Below are 21,599 nucleotides of genomic sequence, written 5' to 3'. Positions count from 1 at the left end.
CCCTCATATTGACCTCCACTATCTACCACCATTCATCCACCACCCCTTACCCACCACCACTACCCATGACCTACCCTCAATATTAACCACCTCTATCCACCACCCATATTACCATTCACCACCACTGTTACTCCCTGCAACACCACCCATCACCCACCACCACCACACCACCACCACCATGACCCTACCCCCAACACCACCTATCTTCACCCCCAAAAATTACCCACCACCACCACACCACCACCACCATGACCCTACCCCCAACACCACCTATCATCACCCCAAAAATTACCCTCCACAGCTATCACCCACCAACACCACCCATCACCCACCACCCCCACACCACCACTACCATGCTAACCCTACCCCCAACACCACCTATCATCACCCCAAAAATTACCCACCACCACTATCAACCACCACCCCAAAATTAACCCCCACTCACCCCCTTCACCCCACCACCACCCTAACTAACCCCCTTTTCCTCTCCTCCGCAGGGCAATATCGCTCCCCGGAGATCACGGAACACCCCGCCGACCTGCTGGTGCCGAAGAACGAACCCGCGACGCTAAACTGTCACGCCGTGGGCAGACCCGACCCGGAGATCACATGGTACAAGGACGGACAGCGATTTGAGTAAGTGCCGGGAGATGAGTGGGAGATACGCCGGCGGGAGATTAATGGGGAAGGAGATGAGCTGAGGGATACTGAAGGAGGAGGAGGTGGAGGAGGCTGTGGAGGGTGATTGGTTAGGCTGGTTTGGGAAGGAGAATTTAGGCTTTGGTGGGTGGGTGTTTTTTGTATTTCTTTTGTAATAGTCGAAGAAGAGGAGGAGAAGGAAGAGGAGGAGGAGGAGGAGATGGAGCAGAAGGAAGAGGAAGAGGAGGAAGGTACGATAGGCTAAGATAAATCGTTGAGGTTCTGCTAAAGACTTCTCTATCTCTTAATCTCTCTTATTTTCCTTTTCTAATAGTCCACTTTGTTAAGGAAGAAGATAAGGTCAAGGATAGAGAAGGAAGAGGAGGGGGAGGAGGAAGGTAAGCTAGACTGAACAGGAAGAGTGAAAATTTAGGTTCTGATAAGTTCTTTTCTCTCTCCTTCTCCTTTACGTGATACTCTGTTGCTTTAAGGAAGGAGAAAAGGAGAGAAATATAGAAGAAGGAGAAGGAACAGAGTGAGAGAATTGGCAAGGCTGGGAGAGACGAATCAGGTTGTATCTTCATAATCCCTTTCTTTATCTCTCCTTTTCCTTTATGTGACTCTCATTACTTTAAAGAAGAAGAAAAGGAGAGGAATACAGAAGAAGGAGGAGAGACAGGAAGAGGAGGAAGAGCAAAATAGGGAGAGATGGTTCAGGTTAAATCTCTTTGGTCCTCTTTCTATTCCTCCTTTCCCTTGATGTTATATTCCACTGCATTAAGGAAGAAGATAAGGAGAGGGATACAAAAGGAGAAGACGCAGGAGGAAGAGGAGAATAGGCAAGGCAGTGAGAGATGATCCAGGTTCCTGTTATCTCAATGGCTCCTTTTTTTTCTATCTCTCCTTTCCCCTGATGCGATATTCTATGGTTTTAAAGGAGAAGAGCAGCGAAATACAAAAGAAGGAGGAGGAAGAGGAGGGGCAGGAGGAGGCTAGAAGAGACGATTCAGGTTCCGGTTATCTCAATGGCTCCTTTTTTTATCTCTCCTTTCCCTTGATGCGATATTCTGTGGTTTTAAAGAAGGAGAAAAGGAGCGAAATACAGAAGGAGGAAGAGGAAGAAGAGGGGTAGGAGGAGGCTAGAAGAGACGGTTCAGATTCCGGTTATCTCAATGAGCCTTCTTTTCTCTATCTATCCTTTTCCTTGATGCGATATTCTACGGTTTTAAAGAAGGAGAAGAGCAGCGAAATACAGAAGAAGGAGGAGGAAGAGGAGGGGCAGGAGGAGGCTAGAAGAGACGATTCAGATTCCGATTATCTCACTGATCCTTTTCTTATCTCCCCCTTCCCTTGATGCGATATTCCGGGGCGCTGGGCCGTAAAGAATATTTATTTGTTTTATTAGCATACAAAGGCAGCCTCGCGGTTTAAAGTGAATGGCTACACCTGCTTCCCCTGCATACCCGATGAGCTGCATGCCTAATTGACCTCATTAAAGCGTTACTCTCGTGTTATGCCGCGCGCAGGAACTAGGAATTGATTGCAGGTGGGAAAGTAAATGCGGATATACATGTTTTTTAGTATAGTTGATGTATTTTTTATAGTAGTTCTTAGTGGGTGGATTTGACACGATATTTTTAAACCACTCATTACTCCTGTGTTATGCCGCGCGCAGGAACTTGGAATTGATTGCAGGTGGGAAAATAAACGCAGGTATACACGATCTAAAGTAGCCACAGGTAGTTTTTTATAGTATTTCTTAGTTCTGTCTGACGATTTATCTTTCGAAAGCCTTGTACTCTTTTTATGCCGCGCGCAGGAACTAGGAATCGATTGCAGGTGGGAAAATAGATGCAGGACACACGTTTTTTAGCGCAGGATCCACAGGTGATGAATTTTTTTGCAGTAGTTCTTGGTTAGCAGGGAGTATGAATTAATTCCAGGTGTAAAAATAAATGCAGGTGTATACGTTTTGCAGTAATCAATCCACAGGTAGTTTTGATAGTAGTTCTTCGTTCTTTTCGACAATTGACCTGTTAATCCATTTTTCTCGTGTTATTCCATGAGGAGAAAGTATTAATTGACAGTAGAGAAAAAAATATCCAGGTACGCGTTTGACATAATAGGATTGAAAGGTGAAATCCTATACGTCCTCGACTGATCCTTCTTCCTGACAGCTGATCCTTTTAAAGCCTTACTCTCGTGTTAATTAAATACAGGTACACGCTTGACAGTACAGGATCCAAAGGCGATATCCTATTAGTATTCGAAAGGATCTTTTTTCCCGACATCCTGTAGGGTTAAGGTAGAGCAGGGTGCATCCATAAGAAGTCCTAGTAACCGGTGCTTGCTTTCTCCATATCCTTCAAGGTTATAAATGTCTCGAGTCATGTTCTCCTTCTCCCGCATCCTTCAAAGTCACCCCGGACAGCAAACATCCTTCAGGACACGCGGGAACAGGTCCTTTCTCAGCATCCTTCAATATTCAATAGGCGGGTCGTGTCCTCCTTTCCCGGGCATCCTTCAGGGTCAGGCGAGATAAACGGTATCCTTTAGGACCTACACAATAAGGGCCTGTATCAATATCCTTCGGGACATTCAATAGGCAGCTCATGTTACCCTTTCCCGAACATCCTTCAGGGTCAGGTAGGATAAGGGGGGATCCTGTAGGACTTCCACTAACAAGGGGATCCTTCCGCAGCATCCACAAGGGGCGCCACGTTCAGCTGGACACCGGGGGACTCTTCTTCCTGAAAGTCCTGCACACGAAGAAGGACAACGACGCGGGAGTGTACTGGTGCGTCGCCTCGAACCACGTCGGGAAGGTCACCAGCCGCAACGCCACGCTGGAGATTGCGGGTGAGTACTGGTGATGATGGTGATATGGTGATGATGGTGATGGTTACCTGGATTTGTTATTGTGATAGTATCGTGGAAACAGTGATTGTGGTAGTGACCTGGAGACGGATTTCCAGGTTTTAATGGTTATTTTGAGTTACTGAGGCCTGGTGACGTAAGTAAGTTAAGGTGAAAAGGAAGAGAAAATGGTGACGTGAATTGTGATATTAACTTGAAGGGGAGGTCAAGAATGGTGATGGTGAGAAGAAAGAGGTGGATAGTGACAAGGAAACAGTGATTGTGATGGTGACTTTAAGCGAATCGAAGAAGGGACGTTAGGAAATGATGGTGAAAGGGAAGAAGGGAGATAGCGATGAGGAATTTGTGACTTGTGATGGTGAAATAGATTGCATGTGAGGTCAGTGACAGGGAAGAGGGGTGAATGGTGACGAGGAAACAGTAGTGGGCCGTATTACTGAACATTCTGTCGCTTAAGTTCGCCTATTTGACAAGGCTTTCCTAGGACTTTTTTGGGCATTTCCGGGAGTAGTTTTTTGACCCTGGTGGTTTTTTTGGGCATTTCCGGGAGTAGTTTTTTGACCCTGGTGGTAGTTTGACCCTTCTTCTGTACCATGAACCTAAAGAAACACTCATTGGAACTCGATTGCCTCCCTCTTTGACCTTTAGAAAGAGTTGATGTTAGAAGCGAGTGTCTTACAATACCAACCAGTGACTTGTTATGGTGAAGTGAACTGAATGTGAGGTCGGTGCTAAGAGAAAGTGTATTGATGAGACTTGGTGACGAGAAAGGAGAGTCGCGTGTATTTGGTGTTGGTTTGTCGTGGTCGTCGTGTGTAGGTCGTCGCCACCAATACCATACAGGTCGTGGAAGAGGGAGGGAGGGAGGAAAGGGGGTGGGGGGGAGGGGAGCCTTGTATGCGTTTGTTTACCTCGAGACACGGCTGGTGATTTATTCCTCGTTTGACTGCAGTAATTTGTCGTGGTGATTTGGGGTCGCCTTGAGAGGGAGTGAGCGATGGACGGGGAGTGAGAAAAGAGGCCAGGAAGGGGTGAGAAACGAGGTCGTGTTTATCACCACCCATGCCCCCCCTCGCCCCCCACCTCCCCCCTCCCCACTAACCAGCTCCCTTCCTCCACTCCCTTCGCCTACGCAGGTCCTGGTGCTCTCCGCGACCCCGACACAAGAGCGAAGACTGTCATTTGGGGCAATCAGATCACAAACCTCACCGACCCCCCGCCTCGCCCCGTCCATTGTGCCGCCCCGCCCCGACCCGACCCAGCCTCTACCCCGCCCCACCCTTCCCCCCAACCTCCTTGACGGGCCACCACCTGACGGGCTCCTCGGGGCAGAGAATACCCCAAGCCCATTCATGTCGACGTGCGGGATAATGTTTTTGTCTGCCATTTGTTACGCGGCGCCTCACGTAGCACACACACACACACACACACACACACACCACTGCCTGCTGACGCTCCTCCGCCTTTTGTTGGAGAGTAAATCCCGGTAATGATCCGCCCGGTAAGAGCCATCACCTCAATGGCCTCTCGATCACTGTCGATGGCGCCCGAGATACCGTCAGGGGCGCCGCCCGCCACCCAGGGTCACCGCCCCCACCGCCCCCAGCCCCTGCCCCCCTTCACTTCCACCAACCGGCTCATCCCCTCCACCTCCTCCACCACCACCACCTCCCGCGATGCGTCAGCCGCCGTCGCTGGAATTGGTCTTTATGTCTTATTCAGGTTTGCAAGGAGGCGTGTTAGTCATGTCCCGCCGCGTGTAGCGTGAGGGCAGGTCAGGGCGGCGCGAGGCTGCGGGGCGGGGGTCATGGAGCTGCTGGGCCACCGCCGCCGCGCCGCCCAGGGAGGCACGGGCGTGGACGAGGGCGGGTTAATTGGTGTATGGGGCAGCCACTCACGAAGCTCTCAGGTAATTGACCAGGTAATGAGAGGAGCTAATTACCCCGTACAGCTTCATTATCTCGCATCGGCTGTTTGATCTGCCCGAGTTACGATGCCAAGGAGGGCGCGGCGGCGGCGGCGGCGGCAGTGTGCGGGAGCCGAGGTGACCCTGAGGCCGCGGGGACACGCCTGCCGCAGCCGCGGAGGGCGTGGGCGGCCGAGGGTCATTAAGCCATTGTTATGGAGATGTGCGGTCCCTCTGCCCCGCTCCCCCTTCCCTTAAGACCCGATACGCCCTTTCTAAACCCATACACCCCAAACCCAGCCTTACACCAACCCCCACCCGTGACCTCGTGCCTGGGGAATCTGGCCACACGTCGCAGGGTCCCCTCGTGCCTCATCCTCGCCAACCCCCGAGGGAAACACCTTAAAATTCCCCCCCGTGCTCCCCAATCGCCTGCTGACCCGAGGGGGAACAATAACTCAATACTCATCCATTAGGCCGCCCCGTGGGGCCGCCCCAAGGGGGAGGCGGCGCGGCAAGAAAGCAGTGTGTGGGGCGGAATAATGCAATAAACAAGTTAGGGAAAGTTAGGAGGCCGAGCAACCCCCAGCGGCCTCGGGGGAGAGAGGGCGTGGAGAGGAAGAGAGGAGGAAGATAGGGAGGGAGGGAGGAGGTGGAGGAGAGGTGTGTGTCATGAGGGAGGAGGAGGAGGAGGAGGAGGGGGAAGGGGAGAGGGAGGAGGAGGTTAGGCAGGTGGGTGTAAGTAGAAGAGAGAAGGAAAATAGGGAGGGATGGAGTGGAGGAGATGGAAGGGGTGGGTTCATCAGGAAGGAGGAGGAGGAGGAAGAAGAACAAGAAGAAGAGGGAGAAGAACAAGAAGAAGAGGGAGAAGAACAAGAACAAGAGGAAAAAGGAGAAAAGAAGAAGGAGGAAGAACAACAACAAAAACTAGAAGAAGAAGAACAAGAACCAGAGGAAAAAAGAGAAAAAAGAAGGAGGAGGAAAAGAGGAATAGGAGGAGGAGGAGGAGGAGGAAGAAGAACAAGAAGAAGAAGAAGGAGAAGAACAAGAACAAGAAGAAAAAGGAGAAAAAAAGGAGGAGGAGGAGGAGGAGGAGGAGGACGAGCAGAGGCGTGTAAGTCAGATCTCGGTCCACCACACAAGAGCCGAATCAAAAAATGCGTCGCGGCTGAGCGGAGGTTTGGTGCGGAAAACTGTCGCGTGGCGGATCCTTCTAATTAGATTCTGAGTCAGGACCGAAATGATTATCAAAGGATCGGATTAGGCGGTGATTGGAAGGCTGGAGACGCCGTTGCCTGCCAGGACCACGATTACCCCCACACGTTCGAATCCCGGCGCCTTGACCTCTGGCTGGGTGCAAGAGGAAAGGGGGGGGGGGAGGGGGAGTATGCTGCAGGTGACCTCGATTTTGACCCTTATATGAATTCCTTAGTTATGAAAATTCTTCCTCTTCTTCCTTTTCCTTCTGTTATCTCCATTTCCGATCCTCCTTCCTCTTCTTTCTCTTCTGTTTCCTCTCCTTTTATCTTCTCCATTTTTAATTCTAGCTCCTCCTATTCTCCTCTTTCTCCTTCCTCTCTTCGTTCTCTTCTTTTTCCTCTCCTTTTATCTTCTCCATTTCTAATTCTAATTCCTCCTTTTACTTCTCCTCTTTCTCCTTTTCCTTCTCTTTCCTCCGTTTCCATTCGCTTCTTCCTCCTAATGCTTCACCTCCCCCTCTTTTTCCTTCTATCTTATCTTCACCTCCTATCCTCTTCTTCCTTATCTTCTTCCTTCAATGTTCTCTCCAATTCCGATCCTCCTTTATCCTACTCCTTCTCCACTTCCTCTTCTTGTTTCTACTCTCTCTCAGTTTCCGATCCTCCTTCCTCCTCCTCCTCCTCCTCCTCCTCCTCCTCCTCCTCCTTTTCCTTCCATCTTTTCTCCATTTTCAGATTACATTCCACTTAATATCCAACGGTATTTCACATTCTCTCTCTCTTGCACTCCCTGTTACATTATTCCTCCTGGTTCCCGGTATCTACTTCCCTCTCTACTTCCCTGCTACCCCCAACCCTCCCCTCCCTACCTTCCCTCCCTTCCTCGCTCCCTACACGCTCCTTTCTTCCCTTCATGGAACAAAGGGCCCAGATATTTCACCTCACCTGGCAGTATGATGCACAGGTAAGGTATAATTAGCCTGGAGGGGGAGCTGGTCGAAAGTAAAGGGGGGAGGGGGAGGATCAAGGGGAGAGGGAGAGGTGGGAGGGTATTCCTGCAAAACACTTCCTCAATTTGCATAAGTTTGAAGTCGGAGCAGCTGACCACGATCTCCTCCTCTTCCTCCTCCTCCCCTTCCCTTATCGTGACGTCAGCTGGCCTCTGAAAGGGATTATTAAGGTCCACGACGACCACTAACACACCCGCCCCTTCCCCCTCGCTCTCTCCCTCACCCTCCAACCCCAGTGGCGAAGCGAATATTCAGCGCTGACTTTGAAAACGACCTCGACTCCCCTGCCACTTCGCGGACTAAAGTTGGACGGAAAAAATGCGTCGAGAAAGAAAAATCTAAAACGAGTCTACTTTGTTTAATCCCTCGCCCCGGACTTAGCAGACTTAGGAAATAGAGACGTGAGTGGAAAGGGAATCATTTTACGGTAGAAATAGAAGCATTGAACCAACCATGCCGTCTGGCCTTTCCCTCCTATTTCACTGATTGAGACTGAAAAGTAAAACGAGGATACTTTATTTAATCCCTGGCCTCAGATTTAGTAGCCGGGAATAGAGACACGAGTGGAAAGGGAAAGACAGGAGAAAAGGACATGAGTGAAAATAGAATCCCTTTAAAAAATACATTACCGATTGAAATTGACTAATGGAAAGTAAAAAAAAAATCAATTACGTCCTGAAATCAAACTTGCAAGAAGAGAAGAGAAAAAAAATAGAAGCGTGAGTGGAAATTGAAAGTCGGATTAGAGAAAACGAACTTGCTACTGAAAGAAAAAATAGTACAAAAAAAATAGGAAATTCTTAGACCCTTCGCTCTCTAAGTCCCCTTAATAGAAACTTAAAAAAAAAAAAAAAAAAGACTCGACGAGGTACAGAAGCGAAGCAAAACACAACTCGAGGCGGAAGGAAACTTACTTTGGTACTCGAAGGGCAACTTAGGACTGGAGGAGGCGGAGGCGAAGAGGAGGAGGAGGAGGAGGAGGAGGAGGAGGTGGAGGGAAAAACATAACGGAAGGACATCCTCTCGAACTACACACTTGGAGGAGAAGAGGAAGAAGAGGAGGAGGAGAAGGAAGAAGAAAGAGGAAGAGGTAAACGAAAACGATCCACTTCTTGTTTGGTTACGTGGAGGAGGAGGAGGAGGAGGAGGAGGAGGAGGAGGAAGAGGAAAGAAGGCAGGTTGGGTAGTAGGAAGTAACGAAGCAGATGGAGAGGCAGGCAAGGCAAACAGGAAAGGAAAGGAAGAAAAAAAGGAAAGAAGGGAGGAAGGAAGAGAGGAAAGGAGGGATGGAGAGAGGAGAGGTTAGAGGTGCCATTAACGAGGTATTCTGCGGGGTTGAGGGAGGCCGAGGAAGCTGACGGAGGAACTATCTTGTAACGAGCATAGTTAAGCGGTCAAGGAGGCTGGAGGAGGAGGAGGAGGAAGAGGAAGAGGAGCAAGAACAAAAAATAGAAAAGACATAAGCAGTAGCAGGAGTAGGAGGGGGAAAAGGAAGAAGAAGAAGAAGAAGAAGAAGAGAAGGAGGAGTAGGGGTAGAGGAGGAGTGGAGGTAAGAAGAAGAAGTAGAAAATAAAAATAAGGAGAGACAGGAATAGAAAGAAGAGTAGAAATAATAATAATAGGAAGAGGAATGAATAGAAAGGAAAAAAAGAAAGAAATAAGAGGAAGAAGAAACAAAGAGGAAGAGAAAGAGAAGAGGAGAGGAGAGGAAAAAAAGGTTATTGAGGAAACTGAAAGAAAGAATGGAGAGAAGAATAGGAGGAGGAAAGGAAAAGATGAAGATGTTGACTAATATCTTTTCCTATTCCTCTCTTTTCTCTTCTTTCCTACCTTTCCTTCTCTACTTTATTCCTTCTTCTCCTTCGTCCTCTCCCCATTCCTCCTTTATCTTTAAATTTGCTATGAGAGAGAGAGAGAGAGAGAGAGAGAGAGAGAGAGAGAGAGAGAGAGAGAGAGAGAGAGAGAGAGAGAGAGAGTATCGATCTATTAACCCAAACACACACACCATAATTACATACCTGTACGTCTATCAACCATTCATTCTTCCCTGAGCTCACCTGAACCTCACTCACCTCGTCATAACCTCTCCAATTTTCTCTCCTCCTCCCTTCCTCTCCCTCCCTCCCTGCCAGAATTCTCCCTCCATGGTTCTCTTCCTCATTCAACCATTTCTGATTCTCTTCTTTGCCTCTTATATTTCTCCTCACCGTCTCCATCTCCTCCATATATGTTTCCTCCTTTCCTCCCCTCTGTTGATGTCCTCTCCCCTTTCTTCCTTTTCCTCCCTCCCCTTCTAAGTCTTTTCTATTTCTCCTCACCGTCTCCATCTCCTCCATATATGTTTCCTCCTTTCCTCCCCTCTGTTGATATCCTCTCCCCTTTCTTCCTTCCCCTCCCTCCCCTTCTAAGTCTCTTCTACTTCTCCCTCCTCCTCCTCCTCCTCCTCCTCCTTAACCTCAAGAACATAATAACAACCATCTGTGGCTCCTGATTGGCTCACGGATCAGCCAATCAAGTCTCGCCTCGCTCCCCCTTAATCTAAACTACCCAATCAGACCCCGAAACTCAACCCGTAAATAGGGAAGTTGTTGTTTTTATCTTTTTTTAGCTTAGTGGTAATGGTAACTGCTCTCTCTCTCTCTCTCTCTCTCACTCTAGCTCTCTCGCCATTAGGTAAGGGGAAGGGAAAAGAAGAGAGAAGTGGAGGAAAGGAGGAAACTATATGGAGGAGCCGGAGGGGAAGAAAGAGAAGGGAGAGAGAGGGGGGGAGAGAAGATCAGGGGAGGAAAGGAGGGAACTATATTATGGAGGAGCTGGAGAGACGATGAGAAGTAGAAGGGACATTAAGAAGAAAACTATGAAATGTGAGATTGTAGGAGAGAGAATTCTGGCAGAGGGAGAGACGGAGGGAAGGAGGAAACAAGAGGAGAAGGAGGAGGAGGAAGAAGAGGAGGAGAGAAAATTGGAGAAGACAGTGGAGGAAACCTGAAGAACTGAGAAAAGGGTGGAGAGAGAAACTAGTCGGCAGAGAGAGAGAGAGAGAGAGAGAGAGAGAGAGAGAGAGAGAGAGAGAGAGAGAGAGAGAGAGAGAGAGAGAGAGAGAGAGAGAGAGAGAGAGAGAGAGAGGAGTCATGCAAAAGTTTTAGGGGACATGATGGGCCCTGACTCACTCCAACCAGGTGTTCCCTCTTATTACCTGTGTGTGTGTGTGTGTGTGTGTGTGTGTGTGTGTGCATGAATTATTCGCGTGGTCGTTAACAAAAACTCCACATGCCAGTCCTCCCCCCACCCTCCTCCACCTCCTCCTCCTCCTCCTCCTCCTCCACCTCCTCCTCCTCCTCCTCCTCCTCCTCCTCCTCCTCCTCTCGTATGGCGCCAACGCGATTGATTGTGGCGGAAGGTAAGGAAGGTCCGTGTCTCCCCCTCCCTCCTCCTCCTCCTCCTCCTCCTTTCTCCCTCTTCTTCCTTCCTTCCTTTCCTCCCTTCTCCCTTCTTTTCCTCCCTTTCCTCTACTCCCCAACGCCTCCAGGGGGTAGAAAAGGCATCGTTACGGCAGGATTTCAAGAGGATGAGTTTAGGATGTAGGAGGAGGAAGAGGAAGAGGAGGAAGAGGAGGAGGAGGAAGATTGAGAACAAGAAGAAAGACGTTGAATTACGACATGAAAATCAAATAGTGCAAACAGTAGAAGAAAGAGAAGAAGAAGAAGACGAAGAAGAAAGAGGAGGAGGAGGAGGAGGAGGAAGAATGAGAAAATGAGAAGCGTGTTGGTTTAATAGAATCGAATCGTCTTACTTAGGATTCAGTCCAAAGGAAAGATTGCATATTGCTATTTTTTTTGTCGTTATTTTTTCTGGATCTTGGGAGTGAGTGAAAAACGTGGTATGTGTGTGTGTGTGTGTGTGTGTGTGTGTGTGTGTGTGTGTGTGTGTGTGTGTGTGTATAACCTCGCCCCGCCTCACCCTTTGGCCCCTCCCACGCTTCTTAAGTACACACACACACACACACACACACACACACACACACACACACACACACACACACACACACACACACACACACACATGCCACATAACATCCCACCTTAGTCTAGCATACCTCTCTTTTCCTCCTCCTCCTCCTCCTCCTCCTCCTCCTCTCAAACAAACAAACAAAAAATGAAAAATCAAATTCGACAACACGTATTCCTTTGAGATTTAGAGTTCGAGACCCAAATGTTTTTAGATAAGTAGTAGTAGCAGTAGTAGTAGCAGTAGTAGTAGTAGTAGTAGTAATATTGATAGTAGTAGTAGTAGTAGTAGTAGTAGCAGTAGTAGTAGTAGTAGCATTTATTTTCTTTCTTTTTTTTTTACACTAAAGGAAACAGCTCAAGGGTAAAAAAAATAAAAAAAAATAAAACACTAGTGAAAAAAAAGCCTGCAAATCCCTGCTTCTATAAACTCCTTTAAACATATATATTTGCATACTTATTGAAGAAAAGAGAGAGTAGGGAAGAATCAGAAAGGCAGAGAGAGAAAGAGAAAAACATGACGAACCTAACACTTACCTGTCTACTTCCCTACTTACCTGGCTACCTACCTACATACCAACCTACCTACCTGCCTACCGCGTGCCAGAGGAGGCGGGTGAATGCACTGGTTCAGATAGTTCCAATTCGGGTAATGTGTTTTGCAATCAGCTCTTCCGTCCATTAGCTCGCCTCCCCACACCTGTTTCCTGATATACTGCACTGCCGCCCTAATGTGTCCACCCCGGCGCGGCGAGGCTGTCCGGGAGTGCTGTTTTAAGCTCGTTGTCGTTGTCGTGGGTGCTGTTCGTGGTCGCTGTGGTCGTGTTCGGCGCCCAGGGAACGCCCCATTCTCGTCCGCTGAATTCCATCGGCCGTCTCTCTCTCTCTCTCCCGGTCTCCGTGTGTTGTGTTTCCTTGGGGAGTGTTCGTGTGTTTGATATGGAGTGAGGGACTGAGAGAGGCTGTGTAGGGGCTGTAATATGCTGGATTGGGTCTGTATGGGGCTGTATGTGGGCTAATAGACGCTGCAAGTGTTATGAACAGGGATGGACATGATGCTGAATTGAGTTTGGTTGTATTACGGGTAAGATAGGGCTGCTTAGGGACTGAAAAATGCTGTGTAGGGGCTGAGACGGGGCTGGAAAGAGATTGATGAGGCTATGTGAGTCTTGATCGAGGCTTAGAATGGTCTGAACAGGGTTGGGGAAAGGCTGAATTGAGTTTGAATATATAAGAGAGACAACAGGACTGGATAGGAAGTGAATGGGGCTATGTGAGGCTGTGAGGTTGGCCAGGAGTTGAATTGAGTCTAGATGCGCAAGGGGCTGAAAGGGGCTCGCCAGGGGACTGTACAGAGGCGGGCGCTGGCCAGGGCTCCCCGCCGCCGCCGCTGCTCCAGTTTAAACGAGGCAAATTGCGGTAATGCGGCCGTAAAGCGATCCGGTTTAAAGGCTCTAATATCAGGCCGGAACAAAACGCTTCAGGCGCTCTCCTCTTCATCTTCCTGCTGCTGCTGCTACAACCGCTGCTACTGCTCTCCCCGCTGATTATCCTCCTATACTGTTCTTCCTCCTCCTCCTCCTCCTCTTCTCCCTCTTCCTCCTCCTCCTCCTCCTCTTCTCCCCCTTCCTCCTCCTCCTCCTTTAGTCATAGTGAGAGAATCTTGCTCGCCTGGTCTGGGAATGTTCGCAATGGGACTCAATGGTCAGGTCGGCTCTTCCTGCTCTCCTCTCTCTCCCGCCGCGCCGTATGGAGGGCGTGGTGATCCCCTCCCGCTCTTCCTCCGGGGTGCTTAGAGTCGAGGGAGTGCGCGCCGTGGCCACCAGAGGGCTGCTTCCAGGGGCGTCGGGTCGTTTTGATTCTCCTTCGCCGCGATGTCACGTTCGGTGCTCGGAGTCAACGGAGGCAACAGTCGCGGTACTCAGCCACGCGCCGGACACCGCTGCTAACGAGGCGAGGGAGCGGCGGTGTGTGTGTGTGTGTGTGTGTGTGTGTGTGTGTGGACCTTCCGGCTGATTGCAAGGAGGCGCCCATTGTGTGTTTGTGTGTTTGTGTGTGTGAGCCAATTTGCCTTTGTAGTCTGACCTGCAGCTTCTGGCGGGGACACAGGTGGGGATGGGTGGGGGGGTGTATAGGTGAGTGTGTGTAGCAGGTGTAGAGTGCATCGGGTCAGTAGGTGGAGGCTGTCTTCCTTTTACCTTTCCTCCACTCTGTCTCTTCCCCCACTGTCACCCTTTGAAGACACAGATGTTGCGCCGACTAAACGAAACTTTCCAACTTTCCAACCTTTTGAAGACCTAACCAATCTCTCCCTTTCCCTCTCCCTCTCACCCTTTCCCTCCTACACTCCCCTAATGATGACCTCCCCTCCCTCCCTGTCCTTTCTCTCCCTATTACCATATCCTTCACTTCCTTCTTCCCATCCTCAGTATCTTCCTTCTTATCCTCCTCTTCCTCCTTGTTCACATCCTCCACCTACTCCCCTTATTTCCATCCTCTGTCTCTTCCTTCTTCTCCTCCTCCATCTCATTCCCATCCTCAATATCTTCCTTCTTTTCCTCCTCTTCCTCCTTGTTCCCGTCCTCCACCTACTTCCCCTTATTCCAATCCTCTATCCCTTCCTTCTTCTCATCCTCCATCTTCTTCCCATCCTCCACCTCCTCCTCCTCCTCCTCCTCCTCCTCCTCCTCCTCCTCCCTATCCTCATCATTGTCAACCAACACACAACCCGCGCGCCACGAAATCCAGGTTGACATAAACTTACCCATAATTTACCTTCCTATAATTTACATGAGACCAGTTGGGCGCCACGATTTATCATACGAAAGAGAGGGAGACAGAGAGAGAAGGAGGAGGAGGAGTAGGAAAAAAAGGGAGGGAGTGAGTGAGAGGGAGGGAGGCGCTGCAGTACAAGACAACAACCTTAGATCATCGTGTTCGGTCCTCGTATATAGACAACACGCCTCAAATTGTGATGTTTACATGCTCCCCCGCCTGATGCGTTGTGGCGAAGGTGTGGGATTGGAAGTTAAGTAGTGGTAATGGTCGTGGTGGTGGGGGGGGGAGGGGGGGAGGGGGCTGGAGAGGTGGATGGGGGAGTGTTCCTGGTGGTTGGTAGTGGGTGGTTATGGTGATGGTAATGGTGGTTTGAAGTGGAAATGGTGTTGATGTTTGGTGTAGTTGTGGTTGCTAATGGTGGTGGTGGTGGTGATGTAGGTTTTCTGGAGGAGGTGGAGGTGATGGTGGAGTAGGTAAGATGGAGATGGAAGTGGTGGTTTATTAGTGGTGTTGAAATAGATTAGACTTAGCTGATGGTGGTGATAGTGGTGGCGGTATGGTAACGTAAGGTAAGGTAAGATAAAGGCGATGGTTGGAAATGGAAATGTAGATTGTAGATGGAGGTGGAGGTGGTGGTGGTTAGCAGTGGGGGTGTTGATGTAGGTAAGGTAAAGGTGTACTAATGGTGGACTAGGTAAGGCAGGTAAGGTGGAGGCGAGAGCTGGAAGTGGTGGAGGTGTTTATGTTAGTGTAGCCAAACCGGTGATGGTGGTGGTGGTGTAGATGGAGGTGGAGGTGGTGGTGGTTAGCAGTGGTGTTGATGTAGGTAAGGTAAAGGTGTACTAATGGTGGAATAGGTAAGGCAGGTAAGGTGGAGGCGAGAGCTGGAAGTGGTGGAGGTGTTTATGTTAGTGTAGCAAAACCGGCGGGGGTCCCCATGTTTACCTTAACCCACCAACACCTTCCCTCACCCTTACCGCCACGCCCTTCGCAGTACTCGTGTGCAAGGGGCGGGGCGTCATGTAACTAACCCTCATGTAGTCGTGTAGCCCCCCAAGACGACCTCACCCCTTGTCGCTCCTTCCCTCGAGACGGCAAAATGCTGGGTGGTGGTACATGTCGTTTTGTCCATAATAACATCCACCTCCCATGAATAATGCAAACTTACCTGTACATCACGCGGCTCTTGACACAGGTGATTACTCTTGGACAGGTGAAGCAAACGAAGGAGGAGAAAGAGGAGGAGGAGGAGGGGGAGGAGGCAAGCTCACGAGACCCTTCCTTTCACCTCCTTCCTGCCTGCCTGCGTGTGATGACCGGGCCCGAAGCAGCTCATCATTAGGCAAAGGGGCAATTAAGAGTCGTAATTACTCGTCCACGCCCTCGTCTGTACGGTGTTTTCCTACCTGAGGGAGTGGCCTACCTGTCTCTCCGCCGGCAGGTAATCACGCCACAACCTCCCTTCTGCTGCTGCTTCCTCTTCTTCCTCCTCCTCCTCCTCCTTTTCCTCCCAGAGCGATGGTTAGAATGTTTGTTTATGAGAGAGAGAGAGAGAGAGAGAGAGAGAGAGAGAGAGAGAGAGAGAGAGAGAGAGAGAGAGAGAGAGAGAGAGAGAGAGAGAGAGAGAGAGAGACGCATAGAAGAATGAAGGAATAACCCAAAAAGATGATGAAAGATGCTGGGAAAGAAGACGGATACGAAAGAAGGAAAGGAGAGGGAAGGAGAGAATCAAGGGGTGGAAGAGGGAGAAGGAGGAAGAGGAAGAGGAAGAGGGAGAGGGAGGAGTGTGAACATAGCCAGGTGGTCAGGAGAATCATTTTAACCTGAGAAGGAAACGAAGGAGGAGGAGGAGGAAGAAGAAGAAGAGGAGGAGGAGGAGATGGAGAAGGTGCGGGAAAAGAATAACATATAATGGGCTAATAAATCTACCGGCAAAAGAGTGCAAAGGAAAGCGAAGAAATACTGGAGAGAGACGATAAGAACGAAGCATTGAGAACATCGCGGAGGAGGAGGAGGAAGAGGGAGGAACGAGGCAGGCAGGAGACGGGATGAGACGGCAGGAGTGACGTCACCCTCCCACCCATTATAAGCCAAAGCAAACATTAATTCAACCTTAACCAGACACACTCCTCGCCGCAGCCACTCAGCCGGTCAGTCAGCCAGTCACTCAATCAGCCAGTCAGTCAGTCAGGCATTCAGTCATCCATCCAGTCAGTCACCTAATCAAGTCAACCAGTCAGTCAGTTAGTCAGGCATTCGATCAACCTCCCAGTAAGTCAGTCACCTAGTCAGTCAACCCGTCAGTCAGTCATTTAGTCAGTCAGCCAGTTACCCAGCCACTTAACCTACCAGACAGTCATATCATCCAGTCAGTCAGCTTTCCAGTCAGTCATGGGGCACGCAGTCATCCTATCAGACAGTCATTCATACATATTACCAGTTAGTCAGTCAGCCAGTCAACCATTTAGTCATTGAACGAGTCAGTCATACAGTCAGTCAACCAGTCATTCACCCAGACAAGTATGCAGTCAGCCGGTCAGTCAGTCATACAGTCAGTCAACCAGTCATTCACCCAGACAAACCTACAGTCATTCAGCCAGTCAGCCAAACAGTCAGCCAATCAATCAACCATACAGTCAGCCAGTCACTCATTCATACAGTCACCCAGGCAGCCTTACATTCAGTCAGTTAGTCAGCCATAAGTCAGTCAGGCAGTCAGTCATTCAGTCAAACCTACAGTCAGTCAGTCATACTAGGAACCCAACCAATAGCTTCATCCACCTCCTATTTACCTTATGATCATCCTTCCACCTTCATTCCACCTGCCACCTGCTTGAGCTGATTACATATACACATGGCGTCGTCCACATCCACCTTTCACCCCCACCACCACCATCACCACCACTACCACCACCACCATTGCACGGAAACACGAAATTGGTGGGAATCTGCTGGACGTATTGGTGATTATGGTGACTGGTGGTGGTGGTGGTGGTGGTGGTGGTGCAGTGTGGGCGTGCGCTTCTCTGGGGATCACTTTTTGTGGGTGTGCGTTAGGTAGAGTGTGTGGGCGGGCGGTGGTGGTGGTGGTGGTGGTGGAGGTGAAGGGCGGGGGGGGGGGTACTGGCGCCACTCTTGCCCACTCAATGCGACACTCACCCCTCACCCCCCCCACTTTCCCTCCTCTCCTGCACCTCCTCTCCCCCCTCCTCTCCATCACCTCCTCTCTCCCTCATCTTCTCCAGCCTCACCAATGTCTCCTTACACACACACACACACACTCACACAGGCACACAGACACACACGCCACCCCACTCCCCCTCTCCCCCTAATCATCCGCCCCTCACCCCAGCTCCCCCGTAAATGCGATCTGGGTGTGCAGAATCCTTCCCCGGTGATATATGGGACGAAAGAAGAAGGAGAAAAGGAAGAAGACAGGAGAAGGAGGAGGAGGAGAAGGAGATTGAAGAAGGGAAGGAGAGGGAGGAGGAGAGGAAAGGAAGAAGAGCTAGAGAGGAGGAGGGGAAAGAGAAGGAGATGGAAGTGGAAGAAGGGAAGGAAGAAGAGAGAAAAGTAAAGAGAAAATGGAAGAAAACAAATAGAAAAAGAACAGAAAGAGAACTAAGAGAGAGAGAGAGAGAGAGAGAGAGAGAGAGGGCAGGTGAAGGAGATGGAAGAAGAGGAGGAGGAGGAGGAGAAGCTGGAAGAGAAGAGGAGGAGGAAGGGCAGAAGACAAAATCCCACATGCCTTCACAACGGCACGCGAGTAAAGAGAGAGAGAGAGAGAGAGAGAGAGAGAGAGAGAGAGAGAGAGAGAGAGAGAGAGAGAGAGAGAGAGAGAGAGAGAGAGAGACGCAAGGGTGGGGTACCAGGACCAGACAGAGGAACGTAAATTATATTTTAATAAAAAAAAGGGGGGAAGTCTAGAGTTTAAATTCAAAAGCTGCATAAATGTTGTGATAGGAGGCGGTGGAGAGGCCTCAGCCAGCCCTCGACGCGTCAGGCAAACGTCCATCTGTGGAGAGAAAAAAAAAAAAAAAAATCGCAGGAAAAATATGAAAAAGGAGGAGGAGGAAGAGGAGGAGGAGGAGGAGGAGGAGAGAAGAGTAAATAAATGAAGTAAGGAAGAATAATTTACCTCCACTGACAGCGAGCAGTCCTAGTCATGAGGTGTGTGTGTGCGTGTGTGTGTGTGTGTGTGTGTGTGTGTGTGCGTGTGTGTGTCCTTAATGATGCAGAACGAAGGAATAAAAGTGTGTGTATTTTACTTTGAAGTGTTTACAGCCCGCAGTGCACACTCACACACACACACACACACACACACACACACACACCCACACACACACACACACACACACACACACACACACGCTATTAAACAACAACAAGGGTTTACTTCTTAGGGTTGAGATTAAGAGGAGGAGGAGGAGGAGGAAGAGGAAGCAGGAAGAGGAAGAGGAGGAAGAGGAAGAGGAGAATGTGTTAGGGCTGTGTTGACTTCCCAGCTAAACGCACACACACGACCATCAAACACACACACACACACACACACACACGGTTCTGCTGACAGTGGGGGTGTATAATGTTACTCTCTCTCTCTCTCTCTCTCTCTCTCTCTCTCTCTCTCTCTCTCTCTCTCTCTCTCTCTCTCTCTCTCGTGTATTATTTTTCAAAACACTTCCCTTTCTCTTGCGTATTCCATTTCAATATTTTTTACCTTTTCCCCTTTTTTCTTATATTCAGGAGGTGTCAGAAATATGTGTGTGTGTGTGTGTGTGTGTGTGTGTGTGTGTGTGTGTGTGTGTGTGTGTGTGTGTGTAAGAGGAGAAGATGGGAAAGAAGAATTAGTTAATATATTCTTCTTACAGTATACATTTAATCTCACTCCTCTTCCTCCTCTTCTTCCTCCTCCTCTTCCTTCTCCTCCTCCTCCTCCTCCTCCTCCTTCAGTAGTTTCATTAAGACGTTCCCTTGGCAGTCAGACCACCGCGAGATACCTGCAGAGAGAGAGAGAGAGAGAGAGAGAGAGAGAGAGAGAGAGAGAGAGAGAGAGAGAGAGAGAGAAGACCTAAACATTACTAAGGCGCTGGGAACGTCACGGCTAGAGAAGGAAGAAGTGAGAGAAAAAATGAGAAAGGAATGAGAAGAGGAGGAGAAGAAGAAGGAGGAGGAGGAGGAAGAAGAGGGATGAAGGAGAACTGGACTTGGTATGTAATTTTCCACTAAAGGTCCGTGATGCTAGAGAGAGAGAGAGAGAGAGAGAGAGAGAGAGTCTTGTTTAGCTGTTGCAACTCTTGTACTATTTCAGAGAGGAGGATCTCTCTCTCTCTCTCGCTCTCTCTCTCTCTCTCTCTCTCTCTCCATGTGTGTGTGTGTGTGTGTGTGTGTGTGGGTAGCGGAGGAGACTGTGTGGGAAGGAGTAGGCGAGGAGATGAGGGTGGTTGCTCTTGTTGTTGTTGTTGTTGTTGTGGGCTGTACTAGTTTTTGCATGGTGGTGGTGGTGGTGGTGGTGGTGGTGAAGAAACGTAAACAACCAAATAAACAGTGTACTTTTTTAGCTAAATTACAACGGACGGAGATAACATGTAGAGATAAAAGGGAGGGAGAGAGGGAGGAAAGGGAGGGAGAGAGGGAGAGAAGGAGGGAGAGGGAAGATGATGGACATGACAACCGTGATAAAGACTCTACACCTCTCCCTTTTTCCTCCTCCTCCTCCTCCTCCTCCTCCTCCTCTTCCTCCCCGTTTTGAGTGGAGGGGAAGGAAAGAAGATACCGAGTGAGTTAGGGAGGAAAGAGGAAAAGTGCGGGAAAGAAAATACTCTCTCTCTCTCTCTCTCTCTCTCTCTCTCTCTCTCTCTCTCTCTCTCTCTCTCTCTCTCTCTCTCTCTCTCTCTTCTTCTTCGTCCCTTTCCTCCTCCTTGCAACATAAATATTAAACACTTAACTACAACAGGCTGAAGAAGAGGAGGAGGAGGAAGAGGAAGACGAAGAGGAGAAGCGGGAAACACCTCTCTCCTCTGTTTACAAAGAGCATCGTTGGAAGAGGCTGTGTGCTCCATCTCTCTCCTCTTCTTCTTTATCTTCCTCCTCCCCCTCCTCCTCCTCCTCCTCCTCCTCCTCCTCCTCCTCCTCCTCTTTCCTTCCACTCCTGTCCGTTCACTTTTCCTTTCATTCTCTCTCTCTCTCTCTCTCTCTCTCTCTCTCTCTCTCTCTCTCTCTCTCTCTCTCTCTCCTCTCTCTCTCTCTCTCTCTCTCTCTCTCTCTCTCTCTCTCTCTCTCTCTCTCTCTCTCTCTCTCACACACACACACACACCTTACCTCCGCTAACTTCTCCCCTCTTACCCTATTTCCCTTTCTCTCTCCCCTCTCTCCCTCTCTCACTACCTCCTTACCTCCCTCTTTCCCTCCGATCGATATTTCCCTCCTCACCCTCAGGAAGTTGAGCCTCCTCCTCCTCCTCCTCCTCCTCCTCCAGTATCTCTTCAGTGGTGTTGCGAGGACGATAAAGTTTCCTGATACTTGTGGCTCCGATTTTGCGAGTTTCCCCTGGCAGGCGGTGACGGCGGGGCCTCCTGCGGAAAGATACGACGAGAGAGAGAGAGAGAGAGAGAGAGAGAGAGAGAGAGAGAGAGAGAGAGAGAGAGAGACTGGGCAGAAGAGTGCTTGCAAAAGTTGAAGGTAAACAGAAGAATCCAATCTGTTCTTTTTCACGAGAGGCTGTTTGGTTGTGTGTGTGTGTGTGTGTGTGTGTGTGTGTGTGTGTATGAGAGAGAAAGAGAAAGAGATTGAGACGGAGACAGAGACACGAATGAAATTTAACTATACTTTGAAGAACCTCTGAAGGGCCAAACACATCGAAGGGACATTGAAGGCACTGATGGGAGGGGTAGGGAGCGATCGGGGTGACTTAGTGAACCAGGTGGATTGAGAGAGCGATAGACAGACAGACACAGACAAAGGCACACCAGATCCGTAGCGTTCTCCTTGATTACACCAGGTAAGCCAAGATTGCGTCCACGGCATTATATACAGGTTGTAATTAAGCTTCGCAGCGGTAATGGCGTATGCCCGGAACATACCTACCTGCCTCTCCGCCTCGCCCTCGTCTGCCTTACCTGGCGAGCGCTGGGGGGCGCGTCTCGCCGTCCAGGGAGCAGGTGAGGAAGCGTCCGACATTTCAAAT

The 21,599-nt window shown here is 49.6% G+C and overlaps 1 protein-coding gene across 1 annotated transcript in view; it reads left to right on the top strand.

Moving 5' to 3' along the window:
* Window positions 1–331: 331 nt before the first annotated feature.
* The window catches only part of LOC127006784 (protein sax-3-like), a gene marked incomplete at its 5' end in the record, with an annotated part of 36,676 nt that continues 15,408 nt past the window's right edge, over window positions 332–21,599 (top strand). The window contains 2 exon segments of the mRNA XM_050877100.1: window positions 332–636; window positions 3,341–3,498. Coding sequence (XP_050733057.1) covers window positions 332–636; window positions 3,341–3,498 — 463 coding nt within the window.

The sequence above is a fragment of the Eriocheir sinensis genome, chromosome 33 (assembly GCF_024679095.1).
Source record: "Eriocheir sinensis breed Jianghai 21 chromosome 33, ASM2467909v1, whole genome shotgun sequence".
In the NCBI taxonomy this organism is placed as follows: Eukaryota; Metazoa; Arthropoda; class Malacostraca; order Decapoda; family Varunidae; genus Eriocheir; species Eriocheir sinensis.
Note: the sequence above shows the minus strand (reverse complement) of the source record. Positions and strands in the feature narration are given on the sequence as shown.